Raw genomic sequence first — 22,242 nt, forward strand, 5'->3', positions numbered from 1 at the left:
TTTCTGCTGTAGTTTAACCATTTGTCCTTAAAAAAAACAGTCCTGAAGTGTAGGCTGACTGTTCTTTAGGTGCCATTGTAAGAAGGAATATGAAAAACTACTATGTTTAAATAGTTTTAAGTGTGTTATTGAAGCTAAGCTGAGATGATACAGAGCAAGAAGCCTAGATGTATTGTAAAATATCTTGATTATTTTTTCTTGGTGTTTTTTTCCCATTCCTATCATTTTAAAATATTACAAAACTTCCCCTTACTCTGAGATATTATCCTCCTAAAAGGTGACATGTAAACTGCAATCGAAGAATCAAGACCCATGAATTTTTCATGAGTCACTAATATTTGATTTCAATAAAAATAGACATGAAGTTTGAGCAGATAACCACAGACGTAGAAATGCTGGGGTTTTTGATACAGTTTTGCTTATGTGGTGGACCCTCTTTCTGAAGTAAGCATCCTCCATGAACTTTCTTACAGGAGAATAAGAAACACTGAAGTTTCTTATGTAGGGTAGGAAACCAGGCATATTATCTTTGAATCCAGGCCCCACTACTTAGCTGACAGAAAGTTAATTTTATTGATACTGTATGCTTTAAGAAAAATCCATCTTAAAAGCCTCAGTAGTTTTTCTTAGCTTAGGAAAGCATACTCAAGTGTGACAGTGATGACATCTTTTTATACGAAGGACATGCATCTGTGTGAATGATTTTCAAGGCCCCGGTACTGCCGGTGTTATAAATATGGTTAATACCATGTTGTAGTGGAACACCAATGGTGAGTTTGCTCACTGTAGAGGCCAGAGCACTTGCCCTGCCCGTGGGGACCTTGGTGGACTTTCAGAGCTGTTCCAGCCATGCGCTTAGACCCGTTCCTCTTAATGTGACAGTCTGTGATCACCTGCTTTCCTCTAATATACTCTTATTCCTAGCAAAGAGCTGCCGTGCGTGCCAGGGATGCTTTTGCATTCCTAAGGCACGGGGTGGATGGCTACACTTCCTCATTGAGGATGATAGTTAATTTGTCAAATTTGGTGATTTGAGCTGAATTTATGAGTGTGATGTATTGTTGTATAGACCCTGCCTCCTGAGATACCAAGATAATGGCTTTGCAGGATATTTTGGCCTGCTGTGTGCATAATGTCTCTCATATTTCCACAGTTATTTTCCTGTTGTATGTTATATAGAACCTTTAAAAATGAGAAAATAATAGATATTTAATATTTAAGTAGCATAACATATTTAAATAATATCATAATATTAACACAAACTAAGAAGGGCAGGATATTATTACAGTAGAGATAACAATTTTTACCTAATTTGCATGATCATTACTTTATTTATCTTTTGCTTTATGGACTGATTTAGCATAAACACTGTTTCAGCCAGCATGAGAGATTTCACTGCGTTAGGAGGTGGGAGTCAAATATTGTAGCTGGATTTTAGAAGGGCTGGATCATTTGGTGAACAATAACAATTTTAGTTATTCATGCTGAGAGCAAAGTAATTAAATCTCCTGCTTCAGGGCAGAGGCCTGCAGCCCGTGCTGTGCAGCATCTAGTGAGGGACTCAGCTCAGTAAGAGCTGGTGCCTCAGTGCTGGGGGTCGAGGAGAGCATTGCTGGGGATATAGGGGATGCATAAGTCCTTGTTTAGAAGAGAGGGATTAGATTAATGTTATTAAAAACCAAACAAACATTCAACAACAAAAAAAACACCAAAAAAAATTATCTAAACCTATGTATTGTTTAAAATTGATCAGTTACATTGTGGTGAATTTTGTTCCCCTTTTAAACAACAGCCATTACTAGAGGACAGTTTACATCTGATGGATTAGAGATGTGCCATTCTGCCAGTTTTATACTCCTAGAGTTTATGGCCAGTATTGAAATAGCAAGTTGAACATTTCCATGGTGATTTGCAAATGTTAAGAAATAAATTTTCCTGACAACTCTGGGGGGTATGTTCAGACTTCAGGTCTTTATTTATAAAGGAGAAGATTCAGAGCAGTGTGATGAACCCAAAACTGAGAAGAAAGAGCATCCAATTCCAGATTTAAGACTTGTGTCAGGTAGCCAGAACTGGCATAAGTTGCACTAACAAAATTTTCTAAAACCTGGGCAGAGTGATTGCTATGAAAACCTCATATGTACGTTAGTCCATGTGTGCTGATTGAAATTGGGTGCCTTTAGGTTCCCCAAATAGTCAGTTTTCCTCAAATTAAAATTTCAGGGGTCTGGAATTATTAATAGATAGGGGAACAGTGGTAATTTAAAGAAAATGCAAGGAATATTTCCAGGAGACGAAAGCATTTCATTTTTATGCCTACAGACTAAGATACTGCATTTTGAAAATACTAAAGCATTTCATGTGGCATTTTGCAATGACACTTTATAGCATCTTATTTTGAAATTGCATTTTCCATTTCTTAAAAATCCCAGACTAAAACACTAAAATGTTCAGTACTCTGAATACTTACATGGTACCTTTTTGTTTCAGATCAAACAGTGCATTGCAAGTTAACACAAAATCATGTTGTCCGTATTGTTTCATTTATTCCCAAAAGATGTATTTCCCAGTACGTCTAAGTCTAGTCACCAGACTGAGAAGTCTCATCCATCGCACTCCGGTGTTAGGACACACCATGCTGAAAGTCCCTTGAACAGCAGGCAGACCTTTTTTTTTTTCAGGTTACTTCATATAAATAAAATGCCACATAGGCACCGAAGGGAAGGAAAACACAGGCTACATTTTGAAGTCCTGCCTTCTGCTAACCGTATCTTTTGCAGTTTGGAGCGTGTGTCTCGCACCATTAGTCAGTTTTCTGAAGGAAACCCTGTGAATCCTGCATAAGATAAACCTGCATGAATAAATTATACAGTAGAAGTAGCATATGGATTTTCAGTATGTTAGCCAGCTCCTTGGCAAATGTTTACAAGAGCACTGTAGCCCACATGGAAAGTATAATGATGGTGGCTCCCTGTTAATGAAGCTGGAGTTATGCTGCAGCACAGTTATCACACACCAGCATGTGCTAAAAATACATAGCCTGTCTATCCTATGGCTATATGTTCACATAGTCCTGTTGTCGTTAACTGCTAGTGTGTTTATCTGTTTTTAACATGGAAACCTGTACAAAGCTTTTATTTTGTTGGGTTTTAAAAACTCAGGACTGTCTCCTTCTTGTTTCCCTTTTCAGAGCATGACGAATGTGTAACAAACCAACACAACTGTGATGAAAATGCACTCTGTTTCAACACTGTGGGTGGGCACAACTGCGTCTGCAAGCCAGGATACACAGGAAATGGCACCATCTGCAAAGGTAAGCCACTCAAAACCCCAGGGTTACACAGAGTGGCAGGGGTTGGAAGGGACCTTTGGAGAGCATCTAGTCCAACCCCCCTGCCAGAGCAGGTTCACCTAGAACCGGTTGCACAGGAACATGTCCAGGCAGGTTTTGAATGTCTCCAGAGAAGGAGACTCCACCACCTCTCTGGGCAGCCTGTTCCAGTGCTCTGCCACCCTCAAAGTAAAGAAGTTTTTTCTCATGTTGAGCTGCTGTGTTCCAGTTTGTGCCTGTTTCCCCTTGTCCTGTCACCAGGCACCACTGAGAAGAGTCTGGCCTCATCTTCTTGACACCTGTCCTTTAGATATTTATAAGCATTGATAAGATTTCTCAGTCTTCTCCAGGCTAAACAGAGACAGGGTCTCAGCCTTTCCTCATAAGAGAGGTGTTCCAGTCCCTTGATCATCTCTGTAGCCCTCCGCTGAACTCTCTCAAGTCCTTCTTGAACTGGGTGGTCCAGAATTGGATACAGTACTCCAGATGTGGTCTGCCTAGGGCAGAGTAGAGAGAGGGAGGATGACCTCCCTCCACCTGCTGGTCACAATCCTTTTAATGCACCCCAGGAGACCACTTGCTCACAGTCAACTTGTCCACCAGGACTCCCAAAATGCTAGGACAGGCATTCAGGTCCTGCACCTATAAGAAGGTTTTCATAGACAGATATACACTAACTTTGCATTTTGCCAAGTTCACATTAATTTGAGGATGATGCATATGTAAGTTAGTGTGCTCTAAAATTCGAAGTAATTATGTTTCGTGTCTGTCTCAAGTTAACAGTTTCTGTACATGCTACACCATTCAAGGAAGCCCACAGTTACCGACAAAGTTAGAGCTGTGGAAACTTTGTCAGATCTATGTTGTCCACATTCAATCACTTGCCGTTTTCCTTGGATGAACTGAAAGTTGCTTGGTATGCTATGTCTTTTCATTGTAAATGAGAACAGCAGCAGGCGGGCATGCACAACACCTTTGCCACACACAAGGCGGCTCCTTGTTTTCTAACATTTTTGTTCACTGGTAAACTTCAGAAGTTATAATACAGGTCTTAGAAAGATTCTTTCCCAGAGATACAATGCTGCCTTCATTTCCATTGGATTTCACATCAGAGGACATGATACTTGGTACTTGGGCCCAAACCCTTGGAAGTCCTCAGTCTCCGAGCATAAGATTTAGAGGATGATTGAAAAGAAAAGCAGTGTAGCTGTAGGGGAGCTGGCTCAGGTGAGAGAAGTGGTCTCACTGCAGCAGTAGCATACCCAGCATTCCTTGAAACTGCGCCTCAGTCCTCTTGACCCAGAATTTCTTTAATTTCTAAGCCTGATCTTAGCAGTAGTTATTCCTGAGTCGTGGTATAATTTTTCTAAATATTCCTAACGTAAGCAAACTCTTTGTAAAGCAAGTCAACCTAATCAGCTTCTAGTCAAATATATTGGTAGAGGGAGAGATGTCAGTAAAAAAGAAGCCCTTTTATGCTGTGTTCTCTCCTCTGGGGAATGGGAAAAAAGTCTTAGCCAGAGGAAGTTCAAACCCAGAGCTGCTCCTCTCAGAAGAGAGCTCTGTCTGTGTAACTCACTACTTTGCTGTGCTTGGCAGCATTCTCTAGTCCTTCTGCAGGAGGTGTGTCAGCTTACAGAAAGGTAATTGGTATTTCTTTGGGATAAAGAGAAAGTCCATAACCCTAGAGCACAGCGTTCAGCTCTTCTGTTGCCTGGGTAAGAGCTCTGACTGCAGGTCTGACATTTCAGAGGGCAGCTGGCCCCACTGTTAAAGAAAAGTGCATCCTTCCTTCCTTCCCTTTTCAAGACTGAAAATACAGGAGAAGTCTCTGAGCCTGCATATCCCAATTTGAGAAATGTACTTCTCTGCAGCCCTGGCTTGGGTGCCAGCATCTTCAGAGAGACCTGGATGTGCCTCTTGTCCCTGTGGCTGTGGCAGCTTTTCACACACTGTGCTGCCATCCGTGCTCCTGTGCACCATGTGCACCTGGTGTTCCACACCAGGAGGCTTCAATGTCTCACTCAGTGCTGGGGTCTCATGCCAGAGGGCTGGTGCCTGGAATTGGAGAGCTGAAAAGCTCAAATCAATAACAGTCGTGGTCTCTCTCGGATGAGCCTTAAGACCTCATCAGTGGTGCTGTCACACAGAGTAGCTGCAAACCAAAGCTTGGCGTCTCTGGTGGCTGGTTACAAGCACAGGGCTAGACCAGTGCCCTGGAGCAACGCTTTACATCGGTGATAACCTCCATTTGCCTAGTTTTGCTTACAGTTTTCTCTGTAGTTTCCTGTGACCAGAGCATTGCTCATTCCATGTTGAGGATACAATCAGAGCAATTAACAGCTGCTGTGTTTTCTATCAGAGCTGGTTGCATTTCTGTAACCTTGTCCTCAGAAGGGACTCTTTAATGCACACACATGTTCACAACTGTATCTGAAGCATGCTGCAGAGCTTCCTAGATTGCAGTGTGCCAAATTAAAAATCCAGGGATCAATTTCAAACTGTAAGTGCTAAAAGGTTTTAAGTTCTTCAGAATCCCTCGAGACAAAATTACTATTTTTATTGTTTCAATCTAATTGCTTAATCAAGAAAGAATGTAGCCAGCTGATTTAGTGCTCAGTTGTGCCTTTATCTGGGCAGCAGAGAAGACCAGCACTGCCCCAGGAAGAGTCTGTTCCCGGGGAAGATGCTGCCTTTCACTGCTTCCCAGTGCGTGCGAAGGAGCACATATGTGAGCCGTTGTCTTCAGATGATTTACTCTAATCTCCTTCTGTAGCTTGTCAGCCCATCTGGCCAGTGAGGCAGGGGGGCCATGCACCATCTCTTCGTGACCTCTCTCCTTAGGAGAAGGCAGCCTCTGTACTCCCTGCCTCAGGGACTGCATTTCATGCAAGCCTGCCAGCGGCTTGTGGCCACCTGGGTGGCTGCTGACTGTGGTTCTGTTACAAATATATTGTGATTTTTGCATTTTGCAGCCTTTTGCAAAGACGGGTGTAGGAATGGAGGAGCCTGTATTGCTTCCAATGTGTGTGCCTGCCCGCAAGGCTTCACGGGACCCAGCTGTGAGACTGGTAAGATTATAATTGAATTTACGATGAAGGTAATCCAAGGAGGATGTTTGAGGTAATCCAAGAATAAAGGATTATTTAAGTGTGTGCCTGGTAGGAGGAAATTGCTACTAAAAAGTTAGTCGCTTCTCTTATATGCCTCCCAAGAGACTATATTGCAGTAATTCTAATTAGAAGCACATGGACTGCAAAAATGAGAACATGAATTAAGACATCTTGGGTTTTGATGTTCCATAATTAATAAGGTTATTATAGACTTGCTTTTCACCTCAAATGGCCTTTGATATTTCCTATAAATGGCAGATAATCTGACATCTAGTAATAAATAAATTCCATTAATTGATTACTTCTGTGCTGTAAATGTGGGACTGGTTCAGTAGCCCATCTTTCCTTGCAACCTTATTTGAAGACTTCTGATTATCTCAGTGTTAAGGCAGGTTTCAGTGTTCCTACTGCTGCTACTTCCTTTTGCGGGCATTCTTTTCTCTTCTTGCTGCCCCTGAGGATGGCAGTACCACAAGGCTCAGTTTTAGAACTTCATTTTTTAGTCTTGGATCTAGTCAAATTTTATTGCCCAGCTGAGTATGTAGAATGTTAATATGTAGCATCTCAAGTGCCTGTAAATAATTTCTCAAAGTTCATATGAATATTTTCAGCACCTTTATTTATTGCTGCGGAATTTTTAAATGCATTCTAACAGTACATGCCTCCAGGAGCTAAACGGAGAAAGCTTGCTTAGATTAATTGGCTTCAGTATGCTTAATAAAAGGGCAGTCTGCCACCTATGATTGACTATTGTTGCTGTTCTATATTGCCTCCAATAAATCTTCCAAACTGAGGAAAGGAGGTCATTTGAGCAAGTATTGCTTTTGTCTGACTTGTAAACATGTCCAGTTTAATGAAAAACACAGACTCATCTGAATTCTGTATTATCTGGTCCATTTGAGAGGTGAGAAATGTGATTGTTTTCATTCTTCTGTATTTGAGCGGATATTACCACAGTGCACAAGAGGGATGCCATGTGAAAAGCAGTATCCTGATTGTTCATCTGTTTCAAGAAAAATGTCAAAAGAACAAGTTTTCAAGTATTTCTCACTGTTTCACAGACTGCAAATAATGTGGTACAGAATACCAAGGTCTCTTCAGTGTAACAGTGTTGTGGTTTTGCTTGGAACAAATTCTGTGCTAAGATAATGCTCAAGTATTAAAACAGTTACTTTGTTTTAATAATATTTGTTTTATATGCTCCTTGCAACATTCTGCTGTTATCAACTAAATATAAGATGTATAGTTTCAAGGCCCACATTCATGTTTTCCAGCTTTATACTCCTATCTGAAGTGTGTAGACAGAAGTGTTTTTGCTTTAGTCTCCTTGTATAGTCGTTATTAATAGCCACTATCAAAGAGAGATCTTACTGGCTTTTCTGAATTGCCCCTGGAAGTCCTGTCTCTGTTCCCTTCTTTAGAGGATGCTCCCTCTGTCCTGGTGGACCTCCCCTGGATATCATATTTTTTCTTACTGTTGAAATAAGTAATGCTAGAGATCAACCACGGGGGTACAGGTCTTGTCACTTCATTTGGGTATCAATGTGCAAGAGTAGGATTGCAATCTACTTGCAGATGACTTTGAAACATACAGTCTGAAATACCATCAGAGTGGCAAATGGAAGAGCTATCTTGTTGATAAAGAGCAAAAGCTGGCTTGTTCTGAGACTGCATTGTCAGAAACATGACGCCTCGTACAGCCATAAAAGAAAACCTGAGCTTCAGACAGTACAAATTCACTCCCAGTGAATGCAACGGAGTTTCCTGAGGGTACTTCTCGTTAGGCGTGAAGTGATTCAAGATATTCATACTACAAATAATTTATGCTGGAAGCTTCCCTTTTTGAACAGTCACTTTATCTACAAAGGTGATGTAATCTTTTCTAGGCAGACATCTTTAGCTGTGATCACATACAAGGCAGTAGGAGGATTGATGTAAAGATGCCAAATCTATTTTTAAATCACATTACTTATTTCTGTTTATGCTACATGTATTTAAAAACTGCTTATTGAAGAATATTGGCATTTTCAACTTAAAATAAAACATATAGTTATATAGAAATTGTCAGCAGCTGCTGAATCTATGAATTAATTAGCAGGAGACAAAATCCACATCCCAGCAATAACCTAGAAAATACAGTCACTGTTTCTTGCTGTTTCCTTCAGTAAAAGGTGGTTTAATAGCTCTGTTTAAATAATTTCTCAGAATCATAGAAAGGATGAGGTTGGAAGGGATATCTGGAGATCATCTTGCCTAATCTCCCTGCTCAGACCAGGGTCAAATAGAGCAGGTTTCTCAGGACTGCTTCCAGTTGGATTTGGAGCTCCACGAGTTCTCTGGGCAACCAATTCCAGTGTTCAGTTGCCCTCCCAGTAAAAAAAAAAAGTACTATTTTTGTTACGTTCAAATACAATTTCTTATCCCCCTAGTCCCTTTCCTGGGCGTGACTGAGAAGTGTTTGCCTTCCCCAACACCATCAGGTATGTAATCCAGATGTAATCTCAACAGCATGAAATAGAGGGGAAGAATCACCTCCCTTGACCTGCTGGCAATGCTTTCTAACGGAGCCCAGGAGGCTGTTGCGGCAAGAGCACATTGCTGGCTCATGTTCAACTTGTGTCCGTCAGGTCCTCCAGATCCTTTTCTGCAAAGCTGGTTTCCCACTGGCCAGTCCTCAACCTGTACTGGTGCCTGGGGTTGTTCTTTAATAGCTGTAGGACTTGGCATTTCCCTCTGAACTTGATGACAATCCAGTCGGCCAATTTCTCCAGCCTGTTGAGGTCTCTCTGAATGGCATCATGACTACATGGTATAGCAACCCCTCCTTCAAATTTTATATCATTTGCAAATGGCCTGGAGGTGCCCTCTGCCTTAGGGTCCATATGTTAAACAGTACTGGCCCAGTACCCAGTATTTTCCCAGGCATACACTGCTAAATGGTTGGTCTGCAACTGGATGTTGTATGGCTGATCACAGCCCTCTGACCCCAGCTGTTCAGCAAGTTTTCAATCCACCTCATTGTCCATTTACTTAGCCAGCAGTTTTTAGCTTGTCTGAGGATAACATGAGAGCATCAAAAGCCTTACTAAAGTCATGATAAAAAACATCCACTGTTCTCCTCCCACTCCTCCCTGGTCATCTTATTTTAGAAGACTATGAGGTTGGTCAGGCATGATTTCCTCTTCATAAATCAATGCTGACTATTCCAAATCATCTTCTTGTCCTTAATATGTTTGGAAATGGTATCCAGGAGGATACCATCAGCTTCCCAGGGATAGAGATGAGGCTCACTGATCTGTAGTTTTTCTGGATCCTTGCTCTTCTCAAAGTTAGGAGGGACATTTGCTTTCTTCCAGTTCTCAGGAGCTTCTTTTAGTCACTGTGACCTTTCAAAAATAATTGAAATTGGCCTCAAAATGACATCAGCCAGTTCCCTTAGCACTCCTGGGTGCATCCCATCAGGTTTGATCAACCTGTGTTTTTTCCAATTTATTTAGATATTGATCCTCCTCTACCAGGTCTCTCTCAGAAACATAAGAGAATGAAGTATTACTGCTACTCAGTTATTTCCATGAGAAGAAGTATTCATTGTGGAATGCCTTGCAGTTAACAGGGCTACTGCAATGCCTTAGAATGATCTCTGGAAGCCTTTTAGATTAATCATGGCCTGTGCCCCATGGAAATGGATCAGTGGAATGAGGAAGCAGATGTAAGAATCATGTTCAGACACAGCAACCTCCAGCACCATTTTTTCAATTGGTAATAGGACATAAAAATGAGACATGGGAGAATTCCTATTTCTCTTCCAAAAGGATATGGGTGGAGGCATTGTTAATGTTGGGGATGCATTCATTGACTCAGGGAGGTGGGGGTTATGTGTTAAAAGATTTTCAAGTCTTAAAATGCACAGTAGTAGTTAACCGAGTAGAGCAGGCTTCTGCAGTGTAGAGAGCTGAGACTACCAAGGGAATCTAAAAATATTTGGGCCTATTAAACTTTTTGAAAATACCTGACTTAATAGTGTCTTGTTTGATGATAAAAATTATGAATTCTTCAATGGGCATTTTTGAGTGCTGTCTTAAATTGTATTTCAAAAGTCTTTTATTTTAAAATCCAGCACAGGATGACTTCATTAAATTAGCTTGATATTACTGTAACTCCCCTTGAATTTGATGACAGAGCTTTAAGAGTGAATTTGTTCTCCTATTATAAAGGCATATATGCATGTATACAAGATTATTGCATTTTTGCTGCTTGTCAGCTTCTTTTTTTGAGTTTCCACGCTCATTTTGTGCTTTGAGTATTCCCCTAGACCACTTTTAATTATGCATGAGATCAAATAGCAGAGTTTCGGTACTAGCAGTGTTTTGATGTAGTTTTTCTTAATGGGTTGGCTGGAAGTATATGGCTTTTTCATGGATGATTGGCTAAAACTTGCATTTCCTGATAATAAACTTTCCTTGGATATCATGGGAATCATGTCCACCTGTTATTGAACAACCCATGGCAAACTGCTGAAAATAAATTGGCACAGAAAACTTTGTTACCTTTGAAAGGAATTATTGAGAAAAAGTTTAACTTACAGATTCTACATTCATTCAGCCATATGTTATAACTGTCAGTTGGCTTAACTAAGTGTGTATCTGAATATATGAAAAAATGATGAGCATCATCATCTCTTATCTCTTACCAGAAATAACCAAATCCAAGGAAAATATATTATTTATCTCTTCTCTGTATTTTTCCCTTTTTTTTTTCCCATGTATGGAAAGCTCAAACAAAAATAGCATAAGTGCTTTGAGTACTTCATGGAGAAAAAGCCCATCTGATGTTGCTAAAACAAATTTTTGCAACTTTGTGCCTAACATTTGTAGTTCAAAATACTGCAATGCAACTCAAAGAAGTGATTAGGGTAAAAAATTGTTACAGACCAGATCTCTTTAGAGTTTTGCGGCACTTTCTATAAAAGCTAAATAATTAACATGCATAACTATTGCTCTTTTCAGCAAATCCAAATTAATTTGTTCAAGTGCACTGGCTATAGTAATAACAGGCTTCAGATTATTGAAGACTATTATTATTCCTGTTCCAAAGAAAGCTCGTGAAAATCTTTTAATTCGGATACCCCAGTTATTAGGAGAATGGTTTTACTGGTATTGGAATAGACAGCTTTGTCAAAGTAACCAGAAAGCTTGTTAACTTTGCTGATTTTGCAAAAATGAAGCGTTTTGGTACTTTCAGCATCGTAAGAGAACTGCTTCCATTTAAGCCCTTGATCCCTGGTGTTCAGCTAAAACAACCACAATCAGCTTGTGGCCAGGTAGGCTCTGAAGCTAAAGCTGTGACAAAAATGGCATTCGAAGTCCATAGAGCATTGAACGAATTCTGAAAGAACTGGAATTACTTTTGGCAGAACTCTTAAAAAAGCTTGGCCCCAGTCTCATGAAAACTTTCTGTAAGCTGTGAAAGTGTCACATTCAAAACTTTCCACAAAGCTCAAGAATCTGCCATTTGCTCAGTTTTATTTTTACAATGAAGATTTACATTACTGATAGTCGGATTGGGATTTACAACAATAATACTAAAAGGCTCAAATTTGTGGTACAAGTGTGCAAGGTCCTGCACAAACCTAGAGTAATAGGAGTGCCCTTTGACAGTTCACAGTCTAACCATGGAAAGCTGGTTGCATGCTGGGATAAATGACTAGAACATACAAACTCCTTGAGAAGAAAGCATATTAGGGTTAATCATTTCATTCTCCAAAATCCTAACAATGTTGCTGGGCTTTTTAATGATAGAGGAAAGTCTCCCAAGTTTGAGATTTAGAGGCTACTTTCAGTAGGAAATGTTTCGATTACATCAGCCCAATTACATTCAAGGGCCGACTTGAATTCACAGAAATAAGAAAATGTTGAGTTAATCTATAGAGCTTGGATCTTAAGAAACAAATAGTACTTGAGCATGATTTGCAGTGTAAAATATTTTAATAGATCCCAGTGCGCAGTGAACTGGGGAATTTATCATATTCTGAAAGTCAGACCTTTTGGAGTCATTCAAGTCTGGCATTTCAACTTCAGTAATTTTTGAAGTTCTAAGCTAATCAAAACTTTTCCCTTGGTGCAAGCCAAAAAAAAAACCAACAAACAAACCCAAAGAAGCCAGATTGTGGCTCTCCAGCAGCTGAGGTCCAGCCTGCATGCTGGACTGTATGCGGATCTAGCCCTTCACACTCTGGTGTCAGGTCCCCGTGTAACCTGGAGCCCGGGCTGTGGGAGGAGGTGAGGAGGAGGGATGTTGGACCTGATGCTCCCAGCTCTTCACTGGGCTTATCTGCATGCATGCCCCTAACCCTACGGTGTCACGGCCATTTGGCCTCCTTGACTCCTGCTAAGTGCTCCCCATTTCCTTGGCAAGAGTCCTGGCTTCCTGCCCTGCAGAAATTTAGGTGGGCGGCATATCGGGTTGGGAAGTTTGGCCTTTCCAGACGTAGTTGGAATGTAGAGAGACACACAGAGCTCTCAGTATGCTGTTTAAACTGGTTTAACTTAAATTTGTAACAGTAAACACCTAACTGTACTTTCTATTCTCGGGAGCTGAATCTCTGAAATGAAAACACTTCTGAATTACTGCACGCACCTGCATTTAATTAATATTTTCTGTGCTTCCCATTTCAGCAGAAAGAGACAGGACCGGGCTGCTAAAAATAACACAATGATTTTGCTGAGGATGCTGAAACATCTTGCTTTGTAACTTGCATCTTTGCTATATAAAGTCACTACCCAGCTTGCATGTGCTGGCTAATGAGCGGTCTGAGATATGGTCTTGGCCTTCTCAAAGATGGCTGTTTTGCATGTCAGTTACTGATTTCAGAGGCAAGAACGGTGTTGTATTGGCTGGCCTTGGTTTACTGAGGAAATGCATATGACTAGTGTGTTTAGTGATGCCACATCTTACTCTATATTGTTCCATTTTTAAATGCTGTCTTACTGTAGGAAAAGCAGGTAGCAGAATCATGGGCAAACTTATGGGAAGCATCCCTTAACATCAACTTCTATGTTTTCATTAAATGTAACAGGTAACTCTTCTTAAATAGACTGGTACATCACTATGACAGATGTCAGTAAGTACATTGATACAGAACCCTAGTAATGCATTTTGAAATACATACTGTGTGTTTCGCGGTCCTATCACTGACTACAATTATACGCTGTGAAACCAGTGTCTTCACATAGAACCTTTTTGGTGACTTGAGAAGTTAGCAGGAAATTACTATGTGAGTTATTTCCTTACAAAGCCATACCAGTATATCAGTCGTCTGATTGACAACATTTCTGCTCTTCTTGTGGTTGCAAAAATTTTTAATGTTTTCAAAATATGAAGTGACTTTTGAGATTTGAACAAGCAGTAGCAGGGAGTAGGCTAGACTCAACGTTTACATGATCGACAGTATAATTTTGCTGTTGCTGAGGGTGAAAGCTATTAAATTTTACCTCCAGAGCTACTCTAGGCAAGTAGTGTATAAGAGCAATGATTCAAATATTGAACTGTGCCCCAGTGAACCATGTAATCCAGTATCTTGGTGGTGTCCTCAAGTCCTTTCAGGACTTGGAAAGTGTATCCATTCTTTTTTTTTTTTCCTTTTGGCTTGCCTCAATTTCAAATAAATACTTTTTGAGAACAGTAATTCTAGGAATCTGGACCTCTGCACTGCTTACAGGCTTCTGCATTATTTTGTTTAGTTAGTATAGTTTTATGATGTACTATTTAGGGCACAATATACTGTATCTACTTTTGACTGGTGATTAATAGGGAGAAATATCCTCAGTAATAGTGGGTGGCTGTTCTAGACAGACAGGCCTAATTTGTATTGTCAAATCTGAAATTTCTAGAAAGCCTTTGAAAAATCTTGTTTGGTTGCTCTGGAGCAGAGAGTGCAAAGTAACTTTTGGTTCCTACATTTTTGATCCTGCACTCCTGTGATATGCTTTACATGACATCATGAGGTTAGGAGACATCATCTTCACAACTTCTGATCAGGAGCTTTGTTCATATGATACATCTGGTGAAACGGAGGAGGTAAAGAAAGCAAGCAAATTACGGCCTTGATATTTGTGCATTTTCAGCTTCCAAAGACTGATCAGGGTGAGGGGGGGCTTTTTCTGTAGCTCACAGCTTGAATTTTTATGGTTATTACTGAAAAGCTAGTATTGAAAGTCCCGTAGAGTTCTGCTGATGAAATGGTATATGTTCCTTAGCTATGTCCTTCTGTAGTCAGTCAAAGGTATTTTATTAAAAGTATAGAGTATTACCTTTTTGAACTGTCTACCTGTAATTCAAAATTAATGAGTACTGTGCCCCCCCTTTTTTTTTTCTTTAAAGTGTGTTTTGTTTTCCAGGCAAACCTGACAAAAATAACTGTTTTCCTAACTGATCTCCCTGTTATTCTTTCATCTCCCTAAACATGGGCCTTGTATTCAGCTGGTATAAATTGATACAGTTCTCTTGACATACAGGGCTATGTGCTTTTAATGAGCTGCCTTTGCATATGAACCAGGTTCTCTTGTTTATTTCTATTAAGGAACAACAATAACAAATTGTAATGAGTCATCTGAAAATGTCCATTTGTACTAATGTCAAAATGGCTCTTTGCAATTGGTGGTCAAGACCATTTTGGTATCTCTGCTGAACCCTAAGAAAAACAAGGACCACGAAGCATGCTGTGGTAATGCCTATTCTTTATAATAATTCTGAAGTCAGGCCTCGGGTGAGCAGGAATCCTATTAAGTTAGAGTCTAGCTGAAAGAACTATAACATGCAATGTGTTCATAGCTTTATTCATAAATCATCTGCCTCCTCCACAACTAATTAGTATTCTAGGTGTACAGCTGCCCAGTCCAACATATGTAAAAATGAAACAACTTGCCACTATTGCTTGTACCTTTAGAAGTAATAGGTACACCATGGTTTGTAAGAAGTCAACATAGGGTTGATTTCAAAATAGGCTTTACCTCCATAAGGATCTTAAGTGTGATGAATATTTCTAAGCTATTTAAAAGAGTTCATGAAAAATATGTTGATTTTGGTAAGTCTAAAGTCACTGCAAAGCATTTGGTATACTACATCTTCAGGAACACCGAGCACTGAAAAGACAAATACTACAATCTCCACTTTTTAAATTGAACTTCAGTTGCTCTTCTGAACATAGGCAGACAGAGAAGAGCAAACACTGGCAGAAACTAAGTAGAAGCAAAGGTTTTAGCTCTCTCCTGGCTGTGTCTCTCTTTTAACTGGCATATTTTTTAAAGCTGAAGTCCTGCAGAGGCAGGGGGGAGCATATGGAATGCATGATGCCATAGCAGCTTTGCTCCCAGGGATGGTAGATGGCAAAGGGCATGTCCCTCACTCCCTCCAAAACAAACGTGCTCAAACAAAGAGGTGAAGGCTGAGAATTCATCCAGACATGAGACGAAAGCTCATGAACAAAAAAAAAATTAAGGAATTTGAAGGATTTTAATCATAAATAAGGTTATGAATCTTGGGCATGTGATGTCTATAGTTTAAGAGTAACTTTCAATTCAGAAAGGACTGTTACTGAGAAGAGAAATAATACTGCAGATTCTACAATACCAATACAAATCTAGCAAAGAATTAATGAGTGTTGGTTGAATTGTTGTTATAATTAAAAATTCCATCAAACTTGAGCTAACTATGTGCCAGTAAAAGGCAAGTCTCCATATTTACGATTGCAGGAAAGTTCAAACCAGAAAAATAAAATATGATTGGCAGTCTCAGAAACTGTAGTAGAGAGGTGTTCAGCTAACCCCTGGAGAACAAGCCTTTCCTGCATGGAATGCTCTATTTAAACAATGCTCCAAGTGCTAATTCAGGCTACAGAAAAATAGACATATGCAGCCAGCAGATGGGTTGCAAACATGGCATATATGATGTAGATAAGCTGTTTGTAAGTGACATTCTGAAAATTGTTGTGCTGGTGTACAAAATAGCTTACTACTCCTCTCTCTCCTTAAATATTTCCTCTGAACGTATGTAATAACATGAAGTTAATTACATGTGCTGGTGTTATATTCCATCACTCTTTCAAATATCCATAAAAATTAAAGATTATAATGCAGCAGAACTGTAGAGGAGAATGTTATATTTCTATAAAAAACACCACTTGTGGCCTATATTCTGAGATCTGTTTAAAAAAAAATAATATATGCAAGACTTAAATTACTATCAGTGAGTGTCCTTGTGACTTCTATGATCTGTCTGTGCTATCAAATAAAGCAGGCAGGGGAGTAAAAGCACAGGGTGCAGCTTTCATCTCTATGGCTCAATGCTCTTTCTCTTCCCTCTCCCCAAAACGTGTTGGCCTCTTCTGTAGTTCTGTTCCCCAAACCATGTCTTGGCATTGTCACTGAATTGGTGCTATTACTTAAAATTCTTCACCCAGCATTCTTTATATACAGCAAAAAGAGAGTTGGTGGAAGCATCTTCTCCCTATTTTACAGATGTTGAAATGAAGGCACTTGGGGCAATTTGAGTAGGTGACAAGATTTGCATAAGAAGGCCGTGGCAAAAGTCCAGATAAGATAAAGGTCATCTCATTTCTGCACCCCTTGCTCCTCTGTTCAAATACATCAGTATCTGAGAGAAGACATAGCGGGTTTTATATCATATTTTTTTCAGAGTGGGAAGTATAAGCAATTCATAAAACCTAAGAAAATACTTTTCCTTTGACTTTCAAAAAGGACGTATTCTAAAGTTGCTAGCTTATTAAATTGCAGAAAAAGGTTTAAAAGTTGTCTGTGAGAGTAAACAAATGAGAAGTGCAACAAGCCACAAGGAAAGCCAGGGTTCTGCAGATGAGATGCTTTTTGCTTGGCTGCAGTATCTGGAAGGGAGGTCACTCTAATCCTTGTTATCACCTGAATTTTTCTCAGATATGAAAAATAAGCTTAAAAATGAGCAGCAAGACAAGGGCTGGTGACTTTAGAAGCATGGGAAGTTTTACTTTGCTTTACATTTTTACTTATATTTATTCACAAAGTAAACCTTGGACAGAAATTAAGCAAAAAATGCTCATACTGAGTTTGGTGAGTGTTCTGGATTTAGGCATGAACCCTACTTACCTCGCCTTTTCTGTTTTGTAGCTTAGGGTGCTTTGCTGCTTCATCCTTCTGCATCTTTTTCTCCCTTCGTTTTCCTTACCTGACAGAGTTTCTTGGGTCCGTATTATTTCTTTCCTACCTCAGAGTCTTTGTAAGTTCTAAATCTTTTTTTTTCCCCACTGAAGAGCCAAATACTAGTACCTATCTTTTTCTCTTTATATTTTCTTTAGCTTGTTGCCACACTACAATCCTATATGTAGCAGCTTGGAAAAAAAAAAAAGAAAAAAAGGGAAAGGACAGTGCTATAAAAGAACTTTGAGAAGACAAGATTTTTTGTTACTTGTTAAAAACATCAAGATGCATCCACTACTTAGCTATTATTTGCTACGGGAAAGAACCTCCTTCACTAAACATGAAACTAAAATTTCAATTAGGTTCTTAAAATACAGTGGGCTATAAATAGAATGTGAATAGTGCAGCTGGGCAGCATTATAATAGAATTTCGTTCTGTTATATAAGGGAGATAGGGATGACCTTCATCACTCACTGTAAGGTCTCTCTTTTATGAATTACGAGCCATTCAACTATTAGTGGAATTAAAATCTATAACACTGCCAATCATTGCCCCGTATCCCTATGGAGCCCTTCGTCTTGCTGTCAACATGAGGGAGTCTGCAGTCTCTATGCCAACGATACGTATATAGACCAAGCAAAGCAATAGTGTGGGTTTTTTTTCCTTTTCTGTGCTTCAGGAATTTTGTACCACTTCTTTACAATTTTACACTTCAGGAGCAGCAATGTAACTTAATGATCAGTGGTATATGGACTGAGAGTCATGGGAGCAAGTCACTGGTAAGAAAATGTAGGTAAGAATGTTTTGAACTTAAGCACACATATGATGTGCATGATACCATGACCAAAGGGTAGAAAACCATAGCAGAAGACCAAGTTCAAATTAGAGCGTCAAATCAATTCCTAACCAAAACTTTGTTTGAGTTGCTTTGTGGGTTCTTTTATTTGTTTTCTTTAAATGGCCTCTGACCTAAATACTTGGAAATTTGCTGTAATTTATTCCAGCTCTGAGCTGAAACAGCTTTTTGCAAATCTGAAACCAAACTAAGCTGAGAATGTGCTAGTTGCATCCTTGGTTCATTTACGTGCAAGTCGTAATTCATGGTTATGAGTGACTTGACTCCCCACTTGAGGAAACTCAGGATCTTTTCTCAGTACACTGTCCAAGTAGAGCCTTCCTTCCTACCCATTAGAAGAGAGGTAACATCTGGCTAAACTTTTCCGTCTCTTTTTGGACAAATTAGTTCTCTTTTGCTTAGGGCATGGCTACTGTCACCCAGGAGCTGACACATTCAGTGATAGCACCACTGTGTTAGTCCTATTGCTAATGTGCAAAAGGAGCTACGTAACTTTCAGACACTGGTAGGTATCTAAAATGGGTTTGTCAGTGTATTTCAAGGTATGCAAGTGCTTTTTCTTGAAGAAAATAATTACTTTTCTTTTTCAAGGTAGGACTAATGAGGAAGCAGAAGGATGTGCTGTACTAGGAATGATGGACAAAGTGAAAGCAAAACCACATCTTTGTCAATGACTAGAATTAGAGGCACAGGAAAAATACATTCTTTTCTTTCTTTTTTTTTTTTTTTAACACTATTCCTGGATGCACCTAGTTCATCATGTCTAATTAGGTGTTCTGAATTATCATCTTCAATTGTTACAAATGTCACTTCCTTTGATGATACTGGGTGTGTAATGAGAGACTGTCATAGTTTCTGTTATCGGTGGGGTCTGTGATTGATCACTTTTTGACAACAAAGAATTGTTAACAGGGCTGCGTGGTGAAGCAGTCTGTGGAAAATTCCCTTTCATAACAATTCTATCTAATTTTGGATCGCTGCCACTGCCACACATGAAATAACAACACGATTGAATTTCTTTTTGCTGGCATTTAGCAGGACCTATGGGGGTGTGCAGAAATCAATGGGGGATCAGGAGTCTGGAAAATTACATACTTGAAGAATTAATGAACTATAATTCTGTATTACATCCTCAATCACATTTTGCTTCCTTTTCATTAATGGAACTAAATTAGTTTTCCATGGACAGAGTACTTTAAAAAATGCAATCATGCTCTTGCTAGGATTTTTTTTTTTTTTAAAAAAAGGCCTGTTTTAACAATAGTTATTTTTTTGTGTAACATGACATTTGGAAATTTTTAGTGAAGAACATATCTGCAGCACTGACTCAACCTGTTGAAGCAATTTTTAATGTGACATTTGTAGTCCCAGCCCTAGTTTCCCGTCTTTTGAGCCAGATTAGGGTTTTAAGGTGATTCAGCTAGAATTTCTGTTAGATCTGGGAGGTGCAGAGATAGAAGCAACAACTCCAAAGGCATTCAAAATGCATTTTTTTCCAACATAGCCTAATTCATTATCCAAGGGAGTAGGGAGAGGAAAGGCTATGGTCTTCACTCTTCTCTGGAGGCTGCATCTGAGATAACTGGTGTTTCTAATGCTATATCAAGAAAGTCCTTTTGCTCACAGAATTTTGTTATGCTAGGATAAAATGATGAGTGATTCTTCTCTTTGTTGTGCTCCCACAGGCCAGCATGATTTAAACTTGGAACTGAATGAAATGTTGGGTGGCAAATGCAGTTAAACTTAAGAACTTAAGAATATTCTGTAGTTTAATGAAAACTTGGATGTGAGAACTCATACAGTGAAAAGGATGTCCTAGTACCCGTGACATGATATCATATCTCTAAAGACTTACTGGAGGCTGAGATTGTAAACAAAACCAGGCTCTAGGATTATTGACCAAGGAAGAAAGTTCCTTTGGGAATCAGCAGTCATGTTAGAAAAACGGAGCCAATCAGACTTCACAAAACAGATTTAAAAAGCGTTCTAAACAATTTTGGTTTTCTGGCATAACTGATACCTTCTTGGATTATTTCAGCAGTCTCAGCTTCTGTATTGGGTTTTTTATTCCTCCATATGATATTTATATGCTTGTGATATATGGGAAAGTAGTGGGATGGAAATCCCAAAAGAAGATACTGTAACACAGCAGTATATTAAACTAGTTTCAGACTCTTATTTCTCCACTGGGACCTGGTTTTTGCCTAAGATCTCAAATCAAATGTCTGATTGAACAGCAAGGTCTTCTCAAGTATCATCATATTAGAAATCTACTGTCACATGAAAACCAACACAAATGCTTTTCTCTTCTTAAATGCGAGAGATGGGACTCTAGAACTTGCAGTAGAGATAATGGACTCTTTTCAAAGCTACTCCAGAAAATTGAGTTTTGACAGCAGATAGATTATGCCATACAGTGAACTTTCATTTTGTCCTACCGAATAAGGCCTTTTGCCCCTTGCCTACATACTTATAAAAATCATATAACTCAGTCATCTTCTTAATCCTACTGGGCATTCTGTTACCTAAGTGTAAGTCTGAATAGTTGGGACATAGTCTTTTATATCCAAGTCAGACACAACATCCTTGAAAATTTATTGACATATGCAAAGACGTATCAGTCTAGTCTTCCAAATGTAGCCATGAAAAAAAAGCATTAGAGATGCATCTTTATAAAGAGCTTCAAAGGCCCCAAAACTACTTTTTCAGTGATCTTTCTGTGAAATTATTTGTCTTTCAGTGTTTGCACTTATTTATACTCTATATGGGGCTGGGCTGTGGGTGGCTCTGGAGGTTAGCATTAGGCTGGAAAATGTGTTGCCTTTGAAATAAGATCTCAAATTTACTCCTAGTCAGTAGTGATTGAATATTATGGAAGTTGCTGGCTGCTCATTAATCTTTATAAATATGTCCAGTGATAATCACCCAATTAGCACTGGGACAGATTATTGTAATTTGGATTCTCTATTAATTGTCAGTCTTAGCTGAGTCCCATGTATTATATTGTCTCAGAAAAACTTCCAGGATGGGAATAACTACATTCTAAGTATTCACAGCTGTAGTGTTGCCTTCTTGGCTGGAGAGGGCTACTGGGGCTTTGGTTTGTATTGACCTGGACAAAGCAGTTATGAAAGAAAGGCTTTTAGGACTAAGTTGAGCTCTGTCTCTGTAACTTTGTGCTTGATGGTGGCATACAGGCTTTTCTGAGAGGAGGATTTGATGATTAATATTTCAGTCTTGAAGTGAGTAAAATAAAATGGTATAAACCCTCCTCCTCTTCCCCTGTGCCATGGTTCTTTGTTGAGTGCAGCTTGACCACATTAGAGGGCTTGGTCCTATTGCTGGATGAAAGAGCACTGCTACCTTTCAAATTGACAATTTTATACCACTTTCAATCTTCAAAAGCTCTTATTATACAGAAATTCTCTAATAATATTCATCAGACAGCTAGCTTTCCTTTTTCCTCACTGTACCAGTGGATAATTTGCTAATGATCTTATTTTACTCTTCAGGGAGTAGAGTTTTCTCAGTCTCCCTAAGAGCAAGGGCTATAACAGCTGAAACTGTTGCCACAGTTCAGGAAATGTGTGATTCTGAGGTATAAAGGTGATTTGGAAGAGCAAGTTTTTTTTTCTTTTAAATCAAGAGGAGCTAGGTGTATGCAGCACTTACTTTCAAAATGCCTGTGACTGTGTGTCTACTTTATTAGGGTAGGACTCCAGTTAGGAAAAAAAAAAAAAAAAAGAAATTGAGTG

At 39.3% G+C, this 22,242-nt stretch overlaps 1 protein-coding gene across 1 annotated transcript in view; it reads left to right on the forward strand.

Annotated features, from left to right (window-relative positions):
* The window catches only part of NELL2 (neural EGFL like 2), a 151,375-nt gene that overhangs the window by 106,799 nt on the left and 22,334 nt on the right, over positions 1-22,242 (forward strand). Inside the window, exons 16-17 of the mRNA XM_014963337.1 lie at positions 3,191-3,313; positions 6,307-6,402. Of these exons, the coding sequence (XP_014818823.1) occupies positions 3,191-3,313; positions 6,307-6,402 (219 nt within the window). The remainder of the gene's footprint in view (positions 1-3,190; positions 3,314-6,306; positions 6,403-22,242) is intronic.

The sequence above is a fragment of the Calidris pugnax genome, unplaced genomic scaffold, assembly GCF_001431845.1.
Source record: "Calidris pugnax isolate Ruff unplaced genomic scaffold, ASM143184v1 scaffold44, whole genome shotgun sequence".
NCBI lineage: Eukaryota > Metazoa > Chordata > Aves > Charadriiformes > Scolopacidae > Calidris > Calidris pugnax.